Genomic DNA, 23,006 nt, shown 5'->3' with positions numbered 1-23,006 from the left:
AGTAAGACTTTGTGTGTCCGTCGCTGTGTGCAATGTAAAGCAGCTTAGGATGAGCTCCTCTAAAAGTCATGGCCGCTTTCAGCTCTTCGTCCGCGTCCGATCCGTGTAAATAAACGTCCACATTGAGAAGCCATACTGAAGTCGGGTTGAAGGCCCGGCTAGCTCGCTGATCAGACGTGAACCTCCTCGGAGGGGATCAGACGTGAACCTCCTCGGAGGGGATCAGACGTGAACCTCCTCGGAGGGGATCAGACGTGAACCTCCTCGGAGGGGATCAGACGTGAACCTCCTCGGAGGGGTTCAGACCACCACTTTATTTATTCAGACTTTAGTTTCTGTGGAGAGTTTGAGTTTTTTCCTCGGCTTGGCTGCCGATCGATAGCTGTACATTCTGTCCACATCCTGTGAGGTTTTTGGTCGTAGTGAAACACAAACGTCATGTTTGTATCATTTTGAAGGCTTAGAGGCAAAAATAATAAAAACACTTTGAAAACACAACAGAGCCAGAGTGGTTTCTGTTAACGGGGCAGCGTTTGTGTCTCGTTAATTCATGTTTACATTGTTTGGTTGAGAAGAGAAACCACATGAATACACGATTAATAGAAACACAGACGGACTCTACTGGACTCTACTGGACTCTACTACAGACCAACGATAACCTCGTCAATGAAACGTGTTAATATAATGGTTTCTCTAATAGAGCAGAACTACATGTATTTGTAGGAGAGACTACTTTAAGAACTTGATATTCAAAACATCTTAAACTCAAAATAAATCAAACACTTAAACTGTAGTTTAAACATCTGTGACTTAATGAACAGTTCTGATTTCATGTTCCATCATTTGAAAATATATCTCAAAAACAGATTTTTTTCATTAAATGATTTTATAATTTTGTTTCAACTGACTTAATCATAACTTTTACTTAAAGTTTTTCTGAAAACATTTTTTAACCAATAACTAAAAATGTTTAACTAGTTTATTACAGATTTGGTTAAAATATGGACAGAAATAGTAAAAATAGTCAAATGTATCTCAATATTTTGACTAAATTATTAAGCGTTGATATGATCGTTCTCTCACCGTGGAAGTCAGGTGTGTTGACCAGTATGATTTAACTTCTTTATGATCACATGATGTTTTTATTTTTTTTTGACTTTTTAAGTTTCTCAAAGAACTTCAGTAACTTTTATCATCTCACTTTAACTGACTTACTTTCTTCTGGACATCAAAATTCTAATAATTTCACGTAAAAAAAAGCCCAAAATAGAAGTCAGTGTTTACTTCATGAGTCCAAAGTGATGAATGTCTTTGTTTTTTTTTTATTTGGACAGAAACATTTTGACTTTTTGAGTCATTTATTTGTCATAATATGACCGAACACGACACAAGTATTGTTTACGGTTGTTTTTCATAACATTTAAAACCTTTTTCCTTCTGCATCATATTAAAGTATTTAACAAACAGAAACTGATAACAGGTGAGACATGCTGCGTTCCAGTTCAGACAGATAAATTGGAAATCCCACTACTCTCCTGTTAGATGAAGAAGGCTCGAGGTAACAAACACTGTAAACACAGCTCACGTTCATGAACCCTTTAATTCAGCTGATCACAATCATAGACAGAACTCTGTCATCACAGAACCCACAGAACATAGAACATAAACTCTATTTCAAAAAGATAAAAGACAAGAAAAACAAAATATAAGTTAAAATGAAAAATAACCACAAAAAAAGGAACAACAACTTTGATCATTCTTTCATTCCATAATGTTTTTTAACCTTAAAAGGCTTTTATTTGGGGTGTAAAACGGTAAAATGTTTCTGGTTCTGTGACGTAACAGGAAGTGAATTTACAATCTGGGTCCGTGTGGAACGCACCCCGAGTCTCCTCCGCAGGAAAGCAAACAGTCCGACTCTACAGGAAGTAGAAACATCAAACAGTCCGACTCTACAGGAAGTAGAAACATCAAACAGTCCGACTCTACAGGAAGTAGAAACATCAAACAGTCCGACTCTACAGGAAGTAGAAACATCCGAGCCTCCGCTGTCAGTCTGCTAATCAAAGTCCAGTCCTGCAGAGTTCTGGTCCCTGCAGAGTCCCGGTCCACGCAGGATGAGATGACCGTTCTTATTTCCAGCTCGTCACTGATTGGCCATAGGCGGCTCCTCCTCTTCTTCTATTGGCTGGCTGCCGAAGCCGCTGTCGACCGTGGCATCTGATTGGACAGAAAGAAACATGACTGAGGCGAGAGCGGCTGCAGATGTTGGATCAGAACTTTTTGTCCGTCTGGAGTTCATCTGTGACTCATAACTTTATCAACACATCGTGAGGAGACAAACTGATGATGTGGAGCGTTCACACAGGATCTCATTCACGTCTGAAGACCATTCAAATGTTTTAAAGAACCTTTTTAATCTGAGTTATTATAAACACGTCTGTGTTACCGGTGCTGTGTTTGTCGTCCCGGAGCTCGCTGTTTCTCAGCAGTCGGACTCCTTCTGTCAGACCGAGAGACTGAAGAGCTTCAACCAGACCTTCAACTGGACCTCCACCCAGCTGGACACATCAGAGACACACAGGTGAGACATCAGAGACAGACAGGTGAGACATCAGAGACAGACAGGTGAGACATCAGAGACAGACAGGTGAGACATCAGAGACACACAGGTGAGACAGACAGACGAGCATTAGGAGGTGGGGGTTACCTGGTAGTGCTGCAGCAGGTGGTGGCATGGTGTGGGACTGTCCAGGTAAAGGTGAGTCAGCGTCATCATCCCCAGCTTCTCGGCCAGTTTCCTCCAGGGGACGTCTCCGACGCTCAGCACCTCCACCAGCCGGGACAGCGTGTCCTCGTCCATCCCCTCCGCCTCTGTAACGCCGACACAGGTGCGTCTCAGAGTCACTCACCATTTTAATTAATAGGTCAAAGGTCGTAGTTTAGTTTTTATAAATAACAAACCTTCACTGCTGCCCGGTGTCATCCCCTTACCGCTGGGACTCGGCTTTGGGCTCTGTCGCCAGCTTAACAGGTTCTTCACCTGAGGAGGGGAGGAGACAAGGAGAGGAGACGAAATGGGACAAGGAAAGAAGGGGAGGAAAAAGTGGAGCAGAGGAGATGAGGAAAGGAGACAAAGAAGAGGAAAGGAGGTGAGGAGAGGAGAAGAGATTGGACAAGGAAAGGAGGGGAGGGGAAAAGGTGAGCAGAGGAGGTGAGGAAAGGAGGTGAGTATCATCATTGTCTCTTGATTGATTCCACAGTGTTTTTGTATCCTGTGCTTTTAATTTGAAAGGATAACTACCTTTTTGCACTTGGCGAGGTCCAGAGGGGTGTGTCCTCCTGCTCGTCTCTTGCGGGGGTTGATTGGCTGAGAGCCGGCCTCCTGCGCTCTGATTGGTTCGTCTTCGTCCTGCTCTTCGTCTGAAGACGAGCTGAAGAAGAGCGGCTCGTCGTTCTCCACGTTTTTATCAGCGCCTGAAGAAACAAACGTCATTCAGGAATGTTTGTATCTTTATTATTATTCTACTAATTCTACTGCGTGGTATTAGTACTTTCAACAGTATTTTTACATTGGGGTACTCATTATTTTACTATAACAGAGTATTCCCAGTGTGTACTTTTACTACAAACGTGTATTCTTACAGTGGCATGTTAGTACTTTACTGTAAACGAGTGTTTTTACTGTGTGGTATTACTACTTTTACTGAAGTAAAACATCTGAATACTTCCTCTACGGCTGTGTGAAACTCAGTGGAAACTTCCTGGAAAGCTTTTAACGTTTTGTGTCATTTAGTTTCTAGTTTTAGTTTTTACTGTGATGAAGAAAGATGAAAACAGGTGAGAAGAGATGAAGACTGAACAGCTGTTTTCATTCCCGCCACAATAAATGAATGTCTGACCTGCAGCGATGAGCATGGAGCAGAGAGTCGGGGAGGCCAGACTGGAGGCCAGGTGGAGGGGAGTGTTTCCCCCAAACGTGGTCGCGTTGACGTCCGCCTTCAACTGAACACAGACACAGAGTGAGTGACGCTGTGATGTCACTGAGGAGCAGGTGTACAGGTGTACAGGTGTACAGGTGTGTGTGTGTGTGTGGTGTGTGTGTGTGTGTGTGTGTCGTACCTCCGTGATGAGAGTGCAGGCCACCTTGAACAGGTTTTCCCTCACAGCCAGGTGGAGGGCGGTGTTTCCACTCTTCTGCTCAGGTGCGTTGATTTTGGCTCCGCCCTCCACCAGGAGGCGGAGGCAGCGCTCCCCGTCCCTCCTCACGGCCAGGTGGAGAGGATGGAGACCTGAGATCGATATACAGTTAATAAATGTTACTAGAAAAAGTGTTGGAGTAGTTGTTAAATATTTCACAGTTAATATTATTATTAAGCGTTGATGTGATCGTTCTCTCACCGTGGAAGTCAGGTGTGTTGACCAGGTGGGCGTGGCGTTCTCCCAGGTGAGCCAGCAGCGGGCGGAGCGTAGTGGTGTCTCCGGCCAGCGCCGCCAGGTGGAGCGGACTGCGACCGTCTTTGTCCAGCAGGCTGGGGTCGGCCCCCGCCCTCAGCAGCACCTCCACCACCTTCACCTGCCGGGTGATCACCGCCAGGTGGAGGGGAGTCTGCAGGGACAACCGCAGGTGAAGGAGTTAGTGGGCAGGTGAGATGGATGGTTTTACTAGTTACCGGGGACTGAGGTCGCCGGGATATACAGTACACGCCTGTGTCAAGTAACCTAACCTAACCCGAGTTAGCCACCTGTTAAAGGTAGTTAGCTGTGTTGTGGTGGGTTTGGAGTTAGCTACCTGGCGGAGGTTGTTTTGTTTAGTTTTTTTAGTTAAGGTAGATTATCATGCAAAGAGACCAGTTAGCAAGGAGCTAACTACCTGCTTGAGGTAAGCTACCTTTCTGAGGTGGTCAGACGCTCTGAAATGTGTTAGCTAACTGTGTTAGCTGTATTATTGTTAAATTAGTTGCAGTAAATGTGGTAGATTATTATGTTGAGAGATGAGGTAGTCAGGAATTATCTACTTGTCCAAGGTTAGTTAACTGTTAGCTGTTTGACGAATGTGGTTAGCTTTACTGAGATGAGTTATTTGGGTTAGTTAAGGTACAGTGCTTTGAGGTTAGCATTAATAATGCTACCTGTTGGAGGTGGTTGGCTGTGTTGAGGATGTTTTGCTGCAGGCTGCTGAGCAGAGTGTGGATCAGCTGCTGGATCACACCTGTCTGATGATGGATGATGGCCAGGTGCAAAGGACTGTGGGAGAATACAAATATTTAAGCAAATCTTGAAATGATCAAACTTGCAAAACTACAACATCTTTGTCTTGTTGATGTTGATCAGTCTGCTTGTAGTGTCCTAACCAGTCTGTACGACATCAAAGTAAAACAATTAGGTAAAAATCTCACGTGTCTCCGTTGCCGTCCTGGACGCCACAGAGGTGTCTCTGGATTGCCAGAAGGACCCGAGCGTCCCCGGTGCTGCAGTACTGCAGGAGGGCGGCCGCCGTCTGTCTGGCGCTCTGAGAGGCTCTGCTGTGGAGGGCGTTGGCTGGAAACACAAAGCAAAGACGGACTTTTTTAAAAGACAGTAGATGAAATAATTTGACCTCTATCACAAGTAGCGACACATCATCTGCAAAGAATCGGACCAGGACATTGTTACCGAGCTGAAAGAGCTGCTGTTGTAGTGGCGAACCAGTCTGTCCTCCCGTCTGTCTGTCTGTCTGTTGCTGGGAAACACCCGTCTGAGGGTTCGAGCCTGACATCTGAGTCCCTCCACCTCCACCGAACCCTGTGAAGCCTTCAGTGAAGAAATCTCCTCCTCCTCCTGCTCCATTCATCTGGTGGCTGAACTGGAATCCTGCAGAAGAAAACAAAGTACACAGTGAACTTCACATTTTTCCAGCATGAGTATGCTATGGTTAGCTGCCAAACAACGAAAGCTTGATCCCAAACAGCTAGAGAAAATCTCAAACAACGAAAGGAAAAGGGTTTTTTTCCAAGCTAAGGAAAAATGTATAATTCCCTAATGTAGATGATTGTGTTTTAGATGAAATTGCCTATATTTGGAATCCCCACCTCCTCCTCCAGCTCCTCCTCCTCCAAATCCCCCAGCTCCTCCACCTCGTCCTCCTCCTCTCCAGGACTCATAGTGAGGCAGTGGCTTCTGCTTCTTCCTCAGCACCTCCTCTTTGTCTGAAAGAGAGGGACGGTGATGAGAAACAGAGCAGCAATAAAGTATCTGATATTTACGGTGATAAAAGCAGCGGTTGGAAACCCTGAGCGGTTGCACCTAAAATGTGAATTATATCTTCTTTAAAAGAATCACCTGCATGATTAACATGTGTGTGAGGAATGATAACCCCAAACCTTCAACTTAAAATAAACAAACTCATATCGCCTCATACTCAACACCTCATACTGGAAGAGCATTTGTTCCATCAGATGTTCATGACTGACCTTGGACCTGGGGTATGTAGGTGAACTGTTTGGGGTCACTGCTGTCGCCGGCCTTTTTCCTCTTCAGCTGCAGGAAGACGGTGACGGGCCGATCGATCTCTGCGCTGTGATAGGGCGGCGTTTTGAACACGATGGCGTACTGAGGAGACAGAGAGATCATAAACACCTTGTCTGTCTGTATGAGATTTACAAAGATAGATTTGTGTCTTCTTATTTATCCTTACACAAAAAAAGTGGACAAAAAGACTCATTCATAAGCAAACAGAGTCAAACTCTGTACCTGTTTGTGAACGTCGGTAGGTGAGAAGTCACCGAACGCCTCCCAGCCTCCCTCCTCGTCCTCCTCGTAAAAACGGATCTCGATGTCATCTGTAACGGACAGCACAGAAAAAACTCCTGTTTTAATCTAACTTTATTGACAACGTTTCAGGACAGAAACATTGTCCGTCTCCATCAGAAGAGAAACAAACCAACCCCACCTTACAACATCAAAGCCTCTAAAGTTTCTACCTTTCTGGACTTTGTCACACAGGAGGAAGATCTCGTCTCCTCCGAGCACCGTACCGCACGTCTTATCCATCCGAGAGATCTTCAGGTTGGAGGCGTTTGGTGACTCTGCAGATAAAAGATGATCCATTATTGGAGAGCGTTACTCCCTCGTTTACTCTTGTCATTGGGTATTCTTTGATTTTTGGTGGGAAGAAGTCAGAGTTTAGGGAAAGAACTTATAGAACCACTCTGTTACAGGTAAAAGTCTCAAAGCGACAGTTTCTAAGCGTTAACACTGATTGGTTACAGCTCTTCATGAGTCAAAGTCAGGTTCTGTGATGTTCTGACTCACTGCTGTCATAGATGGGGTTGGAGACGACGGGTTTCAGTCCTCTGGTGTACCCTCCGTTGCTGTCCTGGAGGTAGGCAGTGAACTTTAACCTGACGATGTTCAGGTCCATCACCTTCCCCAGCTCCTTGGCCTCCTTCAGGATGGAGCTTTCCTCTGAATCTGAAGAAACACCGACAGCAGAGCGTCACAAACCTCCGTGGACATCTCTGACAATCAGGAAGATTTAGTTTCATATTTGAATGTTTGATTTTTTGGCTTCTACATCCTGATGAAAGTGTAGCTTTTCTGGTCTTTATCATTAATTTACAAAAAAAGTATTTTCAGACGGGTCTTTATTGTGTTTTTGATTCCAAGAACCAAAACACATAAAATAAAAAACATAAAATTATACAATTAGTAAAAGAGTAAAACTAAAACTATTAATGTCTTGAAAAGAGAAAAACCTGGATGACATTTTGTTATGAAATGGAGAAATGATAAGCGTCAAAATGTTCTCATGACTGTGACTTACACTCACAGTGTATTGTTTCAGGTGAGTTTACCTGTGAGGTGACAGTGTATTGTTTCAGGTGAGTTTACCTGTGAGGTGACAGTGTATTGTTTCAGGTGAGTTTACCTGTGAGGTGACAGTGTATTGTTTCAGGTGAGTTTACCTGTGAGGTGACAGTGTATTGTTTCAGGTGAGTTTACCTGTGAGGTGACAGTGAGCTCCTTTCTGTCTCTTCCTCTCATCTCTCAGCCTCCGGCTCAGAACCTCGACCACACCTTTCTTGGTCACATGGAGGATACCCAGGTTGCTGAATCTACAGGAAGTGACATCACCAGCCAACATCAGAATATTTCACAATTTTACAACAGTAAAATATATTTTGTCTCATTTCACAAAAATTGTAAAATATATATGTCTATCTTTACAACTGTCCAAAATATTTTTATTTTTAGTATAGTATGTCATAAAAGTTAATAAAAAGGTCATAGTATGTCGAAAAAAAGTCATAGTATAGATCATAAACACCTGTATGAGATTTACAAAGATAGATTTGTGTCTTCTTATTTATCCTTACACAAAAAAAGTGGACAAAAAGACTCATTCATAAGCAAACAGAGTCAAACTCTGTACCTGTTTGTGAACGTCGAAAAAAAGTCATAGTACAGTATGTCGAAAAGTAATTGTCATAACTGCTTGTAGATATTAAATAATGTTTTCCTCTAAAAGTATCAGAACTTTTCTACGTCCCAGTTATTTTTTATGTTGTTGCTATTGCTTGTAAGTGTTGGTAAAAATGCAGCGATGTGATTGGGTACTGACGAGGCAGTGAGGTCGTTGGGGCCGATGTCGAGCGTACAGGTTCCGTTCTCGGTGCAGTGACGTCCCACCAGACTGTGAGCGTGGACCCGAGGAGGATCCGTGTGGGACACCAGCTGGACCTCCACCCGGGCGTGTCCCACGTAGTTATTAATCTGAGAGAGAGACACAAAACGGATACTGTACTGCAGTAGAAGTACTAATACACACTGTTTAAATACTATGTTACTGTAAAAGGTATATTACCATACTGAAACAAAACTCTGTTATAGTAATAGTACTAATACACAGTGTACAAATACTCTATTACAGTAAAAGTACCAATACCAAACTGTAATAATACTTTTTTAAAGTAAAAGTACTAATACCCCATAATAAAAATTCTCTGTCACAGTAAAAGTATTAATTCACACCGTAGAAATAGTCTGTTACAGGAAAAGTACTAATACACACATTAAAAAAACTATGTTACAAGTAAAAGGTATATTACCGTCCTGAAACAATACTCTGTTATAGTGTACTTTGTGTACAATCACATATATAAGAGCTTTAGAAAAAAATATATAGATATTTTTTTACTTTTAAATGCAAAACTATGAGATAATAAAAGACCAAAATGTCAAAAATGATGAGACTTTTACGTCAAAATTATGATACTAAGAGTAAAGTATTTATTTTTAAGGTCAGTTTGAGAAAGTCATTTTAAAATGTGGACTTCTTTTGTCAAAATAAGGAGACCTGCAGTATAAAATGAGAGCGTAGCTGTTGATATGTTGTTACCCACCTTCACGGTCGGGTACGTTCTCCGGTTCTTCTCGCTGGAGGCCCCTGGGAGCCCGCCGTGGGACGGACCCTCACACTCATAACGGAAACGAAAGCCCCTCTGGGAACACAAACACAGTTTTACTTTGGTTTCATAACCGTCTCCTTTGCAGCTCGGGCATCACTTTTAGTTTACAAATACTGAAAGCTTCTTTAAAAGGCGAAGAACATTTTCTTTTATGGATCCGTCATAAATAAAAAAGGTTTTTTTCTCTGAATGCCTGCAAAGATTCTGGTGCTCTCATCTATAATAACGCTTTTCTTCTGGACTAACACAGTCCGTCTGTTCTTTATGAGTTATCTCACAGCAGTGTTTCTAAACTAATTCATTTTTATTAGTAGTATTATCATTCTTATTATTATTATTACCGTATGTTGCTGTGGGAACTTGATTCAACTTTCCATATTATTTTAGGATTTTAAAATTGAATTTCAAATGTTCTACTTCTGTTAAAAGTAATACATGTAAAACACTTTGTAAACTTTGTTTGCAAAGTGTTTTACACGGGTGAAACTTGCTGTATAATACATTTTATTATCATTATTATTTTCTTCCATTCTGTTTACAAATTGTCATTATTGGAAATGTAGTAAACCTGGTTCAATCATGCAAAGCATTCTAGAAACTTTGTTTTGAAATGTCATCGATAACTAAAGTTGATTATTATTGATTATTTTGTCTTTGTGTTGCTTAAAGCGGAACACTGACTGATGAATTAAAGAAGTATCTAACAAGTTAAAGTGAACGGCAAAAACAACAACAATAAGGAGTAAAGAACATGAACCAAAGCAACAAAACAACAATATATTGAAAAGTCTAAACACAAGGCAATATCATAATATGTGCACAAATCTAAAACGCCAACGGAATAAGATCAATTTATGAAAACTAAAAGAAATTACTTAAATATTAAAACCACAAAAGCAATTGAGAATATAATAATAATAATAATAATAATAATAATAATAATAATAATAATAATAATAACTTTGTTTCGTCTTAAGGGGAACATTTGGCCGTTATACTTCCGTGTTTTGTCTCTAATATTCCCGTTGTGTCATTTGATTTGTACATCCACTGATTGCATAAACCTGGTTCTTCTTTTGACTTTTGACTGACTGATCTGCATACAGACTAACAGTCACCGCAGTCACATGACCTTAAGCTGCAGAAATTCCCTGACTTCCTGCAGCCTGTTTGTGCTCTTCTACTTCTAGTCCCATGAGGCTGTATGACTGTTGGGAAAACCCTGGATTCAAGGAAGTGACAGTGACGGTAACATGTGGACTAACAGTAAACAGGGGAATCACCACTGTGTGTGTGTGTGTGTGTGTGTGTGTGTGTGTGTGTGTGTGTGTGTGTGTGTGTGTGTGTGTGTGTGTGTGTGTGTGTGTGTGTGTGAGTGTATTTAAGGTGAACGGGTCTTTTGTTCTTCTTCTGATTCCTAAAACATCTACACCTGCAGACCAGTATCTGTACCTGATTATATATTATGTATTTAGTCATATTTTTACACTGCATTACACAAATTTATAATAATACAGTATAACTACATATTGTTATTATTGTGCTTTTATATTATAAAAAAGAATTGTATACAGATTTAACTCCATAAAGGAGGTCTGATGGTCATCAGTCGGGTTAGTGGCATAAAAGACGATGTCAGTGGGAGAATAAATATTATAAATAAAAGGGGGCCTAATGCTGGTCCCTGTAGGACACCTTTATAAAAGAAACTCGTACTCTTTGACTTTATTCAAAGTCCAGAAAGGTTTCTATTTTAAATGTCTAAACCTTAAACCTGAATTTGGCTTGCTTCTTATTTGTTGTTTTAGTGCAGCTGGTTCACAAACTTAATGTAGAAACTAGAAACTAAATGCCAACAATTCACTAAATGTACATTTCTGTGAAGTTGTACTGTTATTACTACAGACACACAGGAAGGTAAATGTTAATCTCACCTGTTTGGGCTCCTCAATGATTTGAATGTAAGGACCGTGAGCTGAAACACAAATAAAAGTTTGGTTAACGACTGTCGGTTTCTGAACTTCACCAGCTACAGGACTTAAAAGTAAAAAGGTAGATGAGGGTGGTTTCCCAATAAGTACGTTCTAGAAAGTGGAGTTTATAGTTTGTGGACTGACAAGTTCTCTGTTTCTTGTAACGAGAGAATACGTACTGATGGGTACAGTTGTTTTTCACAAACTTCTGAAATGTCCCCGTCTCCAGGTATGAATAAGACGTAGCATCAAAAATTCCAAGGTTCTAGGTGTCGGGGAAACCCCATAGTATGGGGGTTAAGATGCCGACCAAGAACTGATCCTGGTTCATGTCATTGTTGCATCTGTAATATCTCTACTGAAAACTCAAAAATTACCCCCAGATGAGGTTCTAGAAAGACCTGAGGGCTGGACAAAGACAGAGAGGTTCTAGAAAGTGAGAACCTCTTTCTGAACTACTGATTAGTGGACTGATCCACTAAGAAGAGGCGGCACTACAAACAAGGTTCTTCAAAGTTTACACCAAAGTGCCTTCTAGTGAGTTTTCGTCTGCATGGAATGTTTCTTTAACTTGCACAGGGTCCTGAAAAAGCTGAACCCGTGTTTCAGGTACAGACACAAGGTTCTCCAAAGAACGGCAAGAGGTTCCAAGAAACTTGCAAGTACTAGGAGGTTCTTGGAAATAAAAACAATGTGAGTTGTGTTCTAGAAGGAGGTTTTGAGAGGTCTAAGCTTGTGTTTTCTCTCATCACTCAATACCTGAATTCATTTTTTAGGTGTTTCAGGTACAAGCAAGAGGTTCTACGTAAACCTAAATGCCATTCGAAGCTCCACATTCTAGCTGGGAGTTCTTAAAAAGAGAGCATTTCTACAAAAAGATGTTCTAAAAGGTTCACAGAAAAGTTCTTGCAAGAGCGGTTCCTTTGATGAGTTTCTGGAAATTGTGAGGTTCAATATGTTTCTGGTGTTTCAAAGAAAAGGTTCTAGAAGGTCCAGGTTCTAATGCTCCTGCAGGTTAGACACAGTTAACTTCTCTGAATGTTTTTAACAGAAACGTTGCTGATGGTGACGGTTCTTTAAACAGCATCATCGTGGATAATGGGTTTTTACTGTACTAGCCGGATCAAGAGTACTGAGTACTGGTTCAGATACCAGTTTTATCTGCTGGTGAATTGTTCGGGAAAACATGATTCGAATTCAGCGTTTACTCTCTACTGTTAGCTTTAAATACTTAAACACACACAATGGAACTTATTGGAAATGTAGTCAAATACAACAAATACCACAATAAAGATTCTGATTTTAATATAATTATGGTTTGATAGCTGGGTCACATGTGCTTGTTGCTCCTACAGATGATTTTAGTCAATAAATCCGATCATAAGAGTATTTGTCACCTCTCTGCGTACCTGTCTCAGGTATGTAGGGTTCAGTCTTTATTTCCACTGGAGGAATGTAGTCGTACGGCATAAAATTCAATTGCAGCTGAAGAAGATGAGGAGATATTGTCAACATTACTGTAAATGAACATTCATTGGCTTTTGTAAACAAACCATACAGTCAATCAAAGAATGAATCAATAATCAATGAATATCTGCATCTTTATGGTTTCTACGGAACCTTGAGGTCCAGATACAAAAAATACAAAAGTGAAAATGTCAGAGACTTCAGTCAGTTTATTAATTATGTTAATTGTTCCTTCAGTTTAACGAAACAGTCAAACTTGATCTGGTTCTGATGTTTAACGTTTAATGAACTGAGACTGAACTTTGAGAAAACCGAAGTTATTGATCGAACTGGAATTGATAATGAAAATAAGAGTCGCTGCTTTTATTTTTACGATGTTAGGTACAGATTCTATTTGTTCTTTAATTATCATTTTATCTTTGCATCTTTCCACATCTGTATGAAATCAATAACAACATGTTGAGCTGGTGAAATACTTTAAATGTGACTTAAAGGAATAGAAATGAGGAATTTGATTGAAGTATTTTATGTGTTTGCTCTTTTCCAGTACAATGTTAATCAAATGGGAGACCTGGTTTAATTAAATATAAATAAATAAATGATATGGACGTGGAGAAAAGTCAGCAGAGACGTTACAGGAAGACAGAAAATCCCACACTGTGTTTGACATTGAAGTTACATGTGACATCATTAAATGAATCAGAACCTCTTTATTACTATATTAAACTGTTGACATCAGATCCGATGAGTCCGTTCAACAGGAAAGACGTTTAGAGTTCGAGCTTTAATAAATCAGTATGACGCTTTTTACTTAAAATTAAACTCAGCTACTAAATACTGTCACTTGTAGAGACACTAAAGAGTGAATTAATCACAAATAAATAATTATAATATGCACATCTTGTTGTTACTGAAGTGTGTTCACGTGGAGCTTCAGTGTCACACACAACTGTGGGAACTTTGAGTTTCATGAAGATTTTATTTCTGCTTTGAATCTGCATTTCAGTTTTCCCAGAGCTTCTCAGCATGTACATTATATTTATTTATTATTTGATGTATTTTAAGTACTGACCTTGAATACAGTTTGGATGTACTTGCACTTCATTTGAATATTTATATTTCCTGCTACTTTATATTTCTCCTCTGGTAAAGCTCAGAGGTAAATATTGTGTTGATATCTTTGATTATCTGACGATCAACTGAAGGATTGAAGCTCTGAATTAACAGCAGTTAATAATAGAAATAAGATATTAATACAAAGACTAAATGTTTGCTAAAACCAGCTGGATACATTAAAATAAACGAGAGGAGACTGATTCTGATCAAAACAAACTGCATAAAGTCTCTATTGTTATATATTATATTATGCATATATTATGTAAATATATATTCCATTGTCCACCAGAATGAATGTTTGAATAGAAGAAAGACTCACGTCGTTGTCGTAGTTGATGAACTGAGGTTCAGTCATCCTGCAGCACAAACAGACAAACAGTCAGAGGCTTTAAATGTGAAAGGGTCCAAACAGGAAACACTTTAGATCCCCCGTCTGAAGAGTCAAAGTCCCGACACGACGAAGGCCACCAACAAACTGAACGAGAGAAGAGTTTAATCTGCTGCAGTTTCACTTTCTCATGACGGAGACTCTCCCCTCTCTCTCTCTCTCTCTCTCTCTCTCTCTCTCTCTGTCTCTCTCTCTGTCTGTCTCTCTGTCTCTCTCTCTCTCTCTCTCTGTCTGTCTCTCTGTCTCTCTGTCTCTGTCTGTCTCTCTGTCTCTCTGTCTTTCTCTCGCTCTGTCTTCTTCTATGCTTGTATTCTCTCCCCCTCCCTCTTCCTCTTCTTCTCTCTCTGTGTCGTCTCCCCCCTCCTCCCTCCTCCACCTCTGGGCCTGTTTTCAGTCACTTCCTGGAAGTGGCCGAGGCGAGGAAAACCCCCAGAATTCCAGATCTGAGGGGGGCAGGGCTACTGGTGATGATGTCACTCTGCTGCTGTTGATAATACACTCAGAAACAGAAGAAGAAGAAGAAGAAGAAGAAGAAGAAGAAGAAGAAGAAGAAGAAGAAGAAGAAGAAGAAGGGAACCAGGAAAGTGTTCTTTAAAGACCCGACCAGGAGAGAAAAGAAGTGTTTGTTGTTGAAGGAATAGTAACATTTAGTTGGTTCAAGATGTCAAAAGAATCTATAAATGTGCCTCAACTTCTCAACCTGAGCTACATTTCACATGTGACACCTGTAAACGCCGTCTTCTGCCTTTTACCTGATAAAACAAACTTTACATTTCTGTTTAATTTGTATAAACGGCAGCACATGTGGAATTATTCTGTTTTGTATAATAATAATATATAGTTTTTTGTAGTTGTTGTTGAATGTATGTGTATGTGTTTGTAAACAAAAACAAACTGCACATAGCCCCTCCTCCCTCTTTAAGGAGAGCGGAGCGCCTGCAAAATAAAAGCATGAATACAGACAGAACTATTTAACTACTAAACGATGCTAAATAAAAAAAAGATTCTGGATCATTTATGTGACAGAAAACCTTTTGTGGGTCCCTAGAGTCTCGGGAGGAGACAACTTTATACAACTTATATTGAACTATTCCTTTAATATCCTCATCAGGCTTCATAAAGGTATTAAAAGGTTTAATATTCTTATGAGAAATAAAACTTTCTGGAACAGTTTGACACATTTGTTCAGAGACTGGAAAACGGTGAAACAGCTAGCAGGGCTCTGTCCACATGTTACAAAAGTACTCTGATCTTTTACTTCAGTAAAATACAACAGTCTGTCTGTCTGTCTGTCTGTCTGTCCTCCTGTCTGTCTGTCTGTCTGTCCTGCTGTCTGTCTGTCCTGCTGTCTGTCTGTCTCTGTCTGTCTGTCTGTCTGTCTGTCTGTCTGTCTGTCTGTCTCTCTGTCTCTCTCTCTCTCTCTCTCTGTCTGTCTCTTCATGATGAAGCGTGGTTTATCATTCAGGATGAACTGTAATAACTTTTAACCGTTTTTTCTTCATCAGGTCAAAATGTAAACGTGTCGAACACTTTGGTTTAGGACCAAACATCTGCAGAACTAAAGAACATTAAAACATCCAAACAGAACATGCTGTTCACATTAAAATTCTTATCAAATTCAGAACAATGGTGGAATATCAGCATGAACGTAGTCTGTGATTGGTTCAATTCTTCTGCTCTGTTCTCGAATGGATACACAAGTAAACCAGTGAGTCGTCTGCGTACGCTCACACATTCACTAGTTTCTATAATCAGAGAATGTAGACGAGCACGATAGTGAGAATCTAAGACGATGAGATGAGAGATTGTTTAACTGAAAAACACCCAACGAACTGATTCTAGATAAAGACAACAACTTGTGCAGCAGAATTAAAGGACAAATAAGAGACACAGACCTGATGTTTATGTCTCTTTACTTCCTCTCTGCCTCGTCTCTCTGGTGGTTTCAGGTTCGACACTCTGACTTCCTGTCACTCCTCAGCTCTACAGCATCATAGACAAAGCGCCTCACTGCAGAGTCTGATATGGTCTAAATCCCCCTCCTCCGAGGGACAGCAGCCAATCAGGACACAGCACAGACGGGGATTCATTAACATAAACCCACGGCAGGTAAGATCAGAGGAGAGAAAACCCGGAGGGGGAAGTTTGTTCGGGGGTATTTCTGTGTGACCTCTGACCTCTGCAGGAGGTGATTTTAATAATTGTGTTTCTCTGAAACAGCTCTGCCTCAAGTTTCTATTAATCTCAAGAAAAGGTTCATCATTAATACTGATATTTTAATTTCCTTTGGTGGAAATGTTCAAAATCTTTCAAACCGTTTGGCTGAAAATTGACTTTTTCTTTTCTGACTATTTACGTCTCTGAGGGGGAGACTGATTTATTCTATATATTTCATCATATTTAATAAAAATGATGAAATATGTGAGGATAAAAAAGTTCTCTCGTGCCCAAAAAACAAAAACAGAATCATAAGATCTGAAACTACTAGAGCACAATCAAGTGTCTCTAAATCTACGAACACAGACGGCTGATAAAAGTCGTACTAGTAGAAACTGTCCAGAGTTCATCAATAACAGACTTCAAGACTTTAGACCGATCAGAACAAATGTTTTTTCCTCATCATACTAAATATAATCCTCAAAGTCCCTCAAAGACCTGAGTGAAGAACCAGATCCATCCTAGAAACCAACAAACAGGGACCTTATGGAGCAACTGGTTTTGAACTGGTTTGGTGTTTGTCTACGTGTCACCACATGTTCTATTTCAGTTATGTCGTTATTTACAGGACTGACTCAGCAGGATAAACTACCAACTTGTATTTCAGGGGTGGAGGAAGTATTCACGTAATTTACTCAAGTAAAAGTATCTAAGTTGTATCAGGAGAATGTACTTTAGGTGTCAAAAGCAAAAAAAAAGTTTTCCTGCAGATATACAGTGGGTACGGAAAGTATTCAGACCCCTTTAAATTTTTCACCCTTTGTTTCATTGCAGCCATTTGCTAAAATCGAAGTTCATTTTTTTTCACATTAATGTACACTCAGCAACCCATCTTGACAGAAAAAAACAAATGTAGAAATGTTTGCAAATTTATTAAAAAAGAAAAACTGAAATATCACATGGTCATAAGTATTCAGAGCCTTTGCTCAGTATTGAGTAGAAGCACCCTTTTGAGCTAGTACAGCCATGAGTCTTCTTGGGAATGATGCAACAAGTTTCTCACACCTGGATTTGGGGATCCTCTGCCATTCTTCCTGGCAGATCCTCTCCAGTTCTGTCAGGTTGGATGGTGAACGTTGGTGGACAGCCATTTTCAGGTCTCTCCAGAGATGCTCAATTGGGTTTAGGTCAGGGCTCTGGCTGGGCCAGTCAAGAATGGTCACAGACTTGTTCCGAAGCCACTCCTTTGTTATTTTAGCTGTGTGCTTCGGGTCATCGTCTTGTTGGAAGGTGAACCTTCGGCCCAGTCTGAGGTCCTGAGCACTCTGGAGGAGGTTTTCTTCCAGGATATCTCTGTACTTGGCCGCATTCATCTTTCCTTCAATTGCAACCAGTCGTCCTGTCCCTGCAGCTGAAAAACACCCCCATAGCATGATGCTGCCACCACCATGTTTCACTGTTGGGATTGTATTGGGCAGGTGATGAGCAGTGCCTGGTTTTCTCCACACATACCGCTTAGAATTAACGCCAAAAAGTTCAATCTTGGTCTCATCAGACCAGAGAATCTTATTTCTCATAGTTTGGGAGTCCTCCATGTGTTTTTTGGCAAACTCTATGCAGGCTTTCATATGTCTTGCACTGAGGAGAGGCTTCCGTCGGGCCACTCTGCCATAAAGCCCCGACTGGTGGAGGGCTGCAGTGATAGTTGACTTTGTGGAACTTTCTCCCATCTCCCTACTGCATCTCTGGAGCTCAGCCACAGTGATCTTTGGGTTCTTCTTTACCTCTCTCACCAAGGCTCTTCTCCCACGATTGCTCAGTTTGGCTGGACGGCCAGGTCTAGGAAGAGTTCTGGTCATCCCATACTTCTTCCATTTAAGGATTATGGAGGCCACTGTGCTCTTAGGAACCTTGAGTGCTGCAGAAATTCTTTTGTAACCTTGGCCAGATCTGTGCCTTGCCACAATTCTGTCTCTGAGCTCCTTGGGCAGTTCCTTCGACCTCATGATTCTCATTTGTTCTGACATGCACTGTGAGCTGTAAGGTCTTATATAGACAGGTGTGTGCCTTTCCTAATCAAGTCCAATCAGTTTAATTAAACACAGCTGGACTCCAATGAAGGAGTAGAACCATCTCAAGGAGGATCAGAAGAAATGGACAGCATGTGAGTTAAATATGAGTGTCACAGCAAAGGGTCTGAATACTTATGACCATGTGATATTTCAGTTTTTCTTTTTTAATAAATTTGCAAAAATTTCTACATTTCTGTTTTTTTCTGTCATGATGGGTTGCTGAGTGTACATTAATGAGAAAAAAAATGAACTTTTTCGATTTTAGCAAATGGCTGCAATGAAACAAAGAGTGAAAAATTTAAAGGGGTCTGAATACTTTCCGTACCCACTGTATATAAAAATAAAGTGTTGTTATTAATAGTTTTTCTTTCTTGACCTCTCCTGTCACATTTTTTTAAATTTCATTATCTGGATTTTATGAAGTGTTGTGTGTACAAAAATAAATAATAATATATAATAATAATAATAAATAAAGTAACTGATGGAATTAATTAAAAATACTATTTTTATTATTTTATATTCCATTTATATTTTACTACAGTAGTTGGTCACAATGAGGACACATTTCACTGTTGTATAAATTTAGGTATTTCATGTGGATTTCTGGTGACGCTGTGTTAAGTACAATTATCAGGTACTTGTACTTGATTTTAGTATTTCCATTGATCTGTCGGTTTAAGTAACTTCATATTTTAAAACCAGGTTAACCAGATCCAGATCCAGATTTAGATCCAGAGGGGCGAACATTATTAAAGCTCCTACTTTATTAGTGTTGTCATATTTCTAGTGTTTCTTTCTGTCTGTCGTTGTGCTTTTATCAAATAAACTAAGTAAAATAAACTGCTGTATTTTTTCCCTAAATGTCTCAACTCTGTAATACGTGTTTATCTTATTTTATTTTATTATTAATGTATTTGTATTTTTATTTTCATTTGTTATTTTTGTACTAGTTTTTGAAGTTTCATTTTTATTATTTATTTTCATTATTGTGTATCTAGAAAAAGGGGGAAAGCGGGAAAACAAAGAATGATGTAAATGAGAGAGTGATGTCATCATGACGTGACTTTGGAAAGAACACAAAAACTTCAATCCAGTTTTTAACCAAAATATCACGACGGTTTCTGACTTCACGTGAACATCAGACTGATTTCTCTGATAATAATAAGACATCAATGAAACGTACCTGAGAGCTCCCGCCATGACTCAGCACAATCACTGATGAAGGTGATGATGAAGGTGATGAAGGTGATGATGAAGGCTCAGCTCCCTGCAAGAGGAGAAGGCCGATCTGTTCTTCCAAGATTTTTCCTGCAGATGCCAAATCAGGAGTTAATCACCACTCAGTGTGTGTGTGTGTGTGTGTGTGTGTGTGTGTGTGTGTGTGTGTGTGTGTGTGTGTGTGTGTGTGTGTGTGTGTGTGTGTGATGAAGTCATATCCAAACACATCAGAGGGAATTTCCGCTCTTCCTCCTCTGTGATTATTTAGGGACAATCCTCGATTTCCAGACTGAACAAACAACAAACAGCTGCCTCTGTTAAAGGAACAGAGGCAGCATATGTCTCCTCTCTAGATGGACGTCAGGTTCACCAATGTGGTTAGCCTAGCTTAGCACAAAAGCTGGAAAAAGGGGCAGAAGATCGTACCGAATGCAGACAGAGAGCCCGAGTGAAACTGAAAACCAAACTAAACGATGACTGTTTCATTATTCTGTTTACATATATATATATATATATATATATATGTATATATATATATATATATATATATATTTTTTATTCTACAGACTTTGCATTTATCATCCCCAGCAGAAAATAAACATGTTTATTGCTGCTTTAACATCTAGTTTCTGAGCGTTTAAGGTTCCAGTGCGTCTTTATCTTCTGCACTTTAAACCAAATCCTTCACATTTGATTGGACCGCTAAGTGGGCGGGCTCAGAATGTAGCACACACCTCCGTTGATTGATTGATGGATGTCGTGATGTTATTGGTTGAAAAAGAGACGGTTTGTTTTAATATAAATAAACAAATAAATAGTTTATTTTCATATATATAGTTAAATATGTGCACAATAGCATGTGATTTAAAAGGCAAATTTCACTTCATCTCAATTTTAAGACAGATTTATTTTTAGCTGAATCTGCGTTGTAGCCTTGAACGTCGTAGCTCTTTCTCCCATTTCTGGTCTCTGTTTTTAAATCTGTCAAATAAAAACCTCTTAAATAAGAACCTCTTAAATAAGAACCTCTTAAATAAGAACCTCTTAAATAAGAACCTCTTGATTGAACTAAAGTGAGCAGCTGCAGTTTGTCTTTATCTTTATAAAACGCTGATCAACTGTCAGTTCAAGATAACGTTAACTCAAAGTTAACAAGATCATTTTAGCCTGAAGATAAATAAAAAAAGGCAAACCTGGATTAGTTTTTAGGGAGTTATCTGAAAATGAGAAATCAAACAATGAAAAAAGCAAAAAAAAATTATTATCAAACAAAATGAATTAAAGAAACAACATTTTGGACTTTTCTTCCTCACATTTTAGTAGAAAGTGATGCAAAGTGAGACTTTTATAAAGAAAAACAGCTGGTAAGTTAAGTTAAGAATCTGAAACAGTCACTTCAGTAATTTTCCTCTCAGTTACACAATCTGACCAAACTGCAGCTGTTCTTTAACCTTCTACTGTGCAATAAATACATATTAACTACAATAAATACATATTAACTACAATATTAACTACAATAAATACATATTAACTACAATAAATACATATTAACTACAATAAATACATATTAACTACAATAAATACATATTAACTACAATAAATCAAATAAACTACAATAAATCAAATAAACTACAATAAATAAAGTCTGTTTGTTCTTCTGCAGCACATTTGATTTATTAATGCAGCTGTCTATGATCAGAATAAACACTAATAAAGCTTTAACATGTCAAATAAACAGATGATCAAACGTTAAACACGTTAAATCATCTTTAAATAAACTTTTTAACATTTTATCTGAAGGAAACTTGTTGTCGTTTTCCCTCAGAATCATTTGAAGCCATATTTAACTCTGTCTGCAGCTGATGAGCTATTGATGAGTTATTGATGAGTTATTGATGAGTTACTGATGAGTTATTGATGAGTTATTGATGAGTTATTGATGAGTTATTGATGAGTTATTGATGAGTTATTGATGAGTTATTGATGAGTTATTGATGAGTTATTGATGAGTTACTGATGAGTTATTGATGAGTTAGTTATTGATGAGTTAGTTATTGATGAGTTATTGATGAGTTATTGATGAGTTATTGATGAGTTACTGATGAGTTATTGATGAGTTATTGATCAGCTATTGATGAGTTATTGATGAGTTATTGATGAGTTAGTTATTGATGAGTTATTGATGAGTTAGTTATTGATGAGTTAGTTATTGATGAGTTATTGATGAGTTATTGATGAGTTATTGATGAGTTAGTTATTGATGAGTTATTGATGAGTTATTGATGAGTGTGAGTTGGTAGAGGAGCAGAAATAGAGAGTAAAGGTGAGCTTTACCTGTCTGCAGCTCAGTGCGTCCGTTTCCCCGAATAACACTGAACTCCAACAACAACCAGTCAAAGCCAGTGCAGCACACCTGAGGCCTGATCCTGTGCAGCCTGTCAGAATAAAGTCAGATGAGGGGAAACGTTTCTTTATGCTCCTTTTCTATGTTTTTGTCTGATATGTCTAGTTTTCTTTTACTGTTGCCAGTTCTGTCACTTATTGTACTTTTGGCCCCAAAAAATGCTTAATGAAATAACTGTGAATTAATAGTCTTATTATTTAATTAAGATTAAATTTAAACGTTGAAACAAAAGTAACACGGAATGTTTATTGACCCCTGGAAATATTTATGAAGCAAATGTTAATACAATATTCAGTATTATTCAGGCATCTGCTCTTTATTTAGTTTGAACTGATTATTATTATTATTATTATTATTATTATTATTATTATTATTATTATTATTATTATTCTGCCTCTTAAGTTATTATTCATGTACTTATATCTTAAAATGTATTCATTTCAAGATGTGTTATCTTTATTTGTACCTTCCAATGAGAGCTATAGAAATAAGAGCAAATGATATGTTGAGTTTGCAAAAAGAAAATGAAAAAAATAAGGAAAACAAAAATAGAAAGAAAGATTTAAGCGGTGTTAAAGTCAATATTATGCAAAATGATTCATTTTTTTAAATTTTTTGTGTCACTTTAAAATTTTCAGTTGTGCTTTAAAGTCAGTAAATAAGTGCTTTTAATTTGAAGGACGGCTCCCGCAGCCGGAAGCTGCTCGGCGGTGTTGTCACGGTAACCAGCCTGTCAGTCACAGTGGAAAGCCCCGGAGCTCG

The 23,006-nt window shown here is 39.1% G+C and overlaps 1 protein-coding gene across 3 annotated transcripts; it reads right to left on the bottom strand.

The window, feature by feature from the left end:
• Positions 1-1,581: 1,581 nt before the first annotated feature.
• nfkb2 (nuclear factor of kappa light polypeptide gene enhancer in B-cells 2 (p49/p100)) lies at positions 1,582-22,224 on the bottom strand. 3 transcript variants are annotated; one of them, XM_054599855.1, is made up of 24 exons: positions 22,175-22,224; positions 19,806-19,930; positions 14,325-14,361; positions 12,820-12,907; positions 11,384-11,424; positions 9,384-9,482; positions 8,603-8,754; positions 7,984-8,096; positions 7,294-7,452; positions 6,963-7,067; positions 6,733-6,821; positions 6,453-6,591; positions 6,072-6,188; positions 5,656-5,853; positions 5,400-5,541; positions 5,133-5,247; positions 4,402-4,609; positions 4,123-4,292; positions 3,903-4,005; positions 3,305-3,477; positions 2,965-3,043; positions 2,711-2,874; positions 2,450-2,561; positions 1,582-2,220 (listed from the first exon to the last, which is right to left on the bottom strand). In XM_054599855.1, exons 2-24 carry the CDS (start codon positions 19,820-19,822, stop codon positions 2,147-2,149), a joined length of 2,694 nt encoding a protein of 897 aa, XP_054455830.1. In that variant the 5' UTR covers positions 19,823-19,930; positions 22,175-22,224; the 3' UTR covers positions 1,582-2,146. The 3 variants fall into 3 exon arrangements, with proteins under 3 accessions (XP_054455830.1, XP_054455832.1, XP_054455833.1); XM_054599857.1 differs by having other exon boundaries at positions 12,832-12,907; XM_054599858.1 differs by lacking the exons at positions 19,806-19,930; positions 22,175-22,224 and adding an exon at positions 16,289-16,377.
• Positions 22,225-23,006: the final 782 nt, after the last annotated feature.

This window comes from Anoplopoma fimbria, chromosome 6 (genome assembly GCF_027596085.1).
Source record: "Anoplopoma fimbria isolate UVic2021 breed Golden Eagle Sablefish chromosome 6, Afim_UVic_2022, whole genome shotgun sequence".
Classification (NCBI taxonomy): domain Eukaryota; kingdom Metazoa; phylum Chordata; class Actinopteri; order Perciformes; family Anoplopomatidae; genus Anoplopoma; species Anoplopoma fimbria.
The sequence above is the reverse complement of the archived record's forward strand: the minus strand, read 5'-3'. Positions and strand labels throughout refer to the sequence as shown.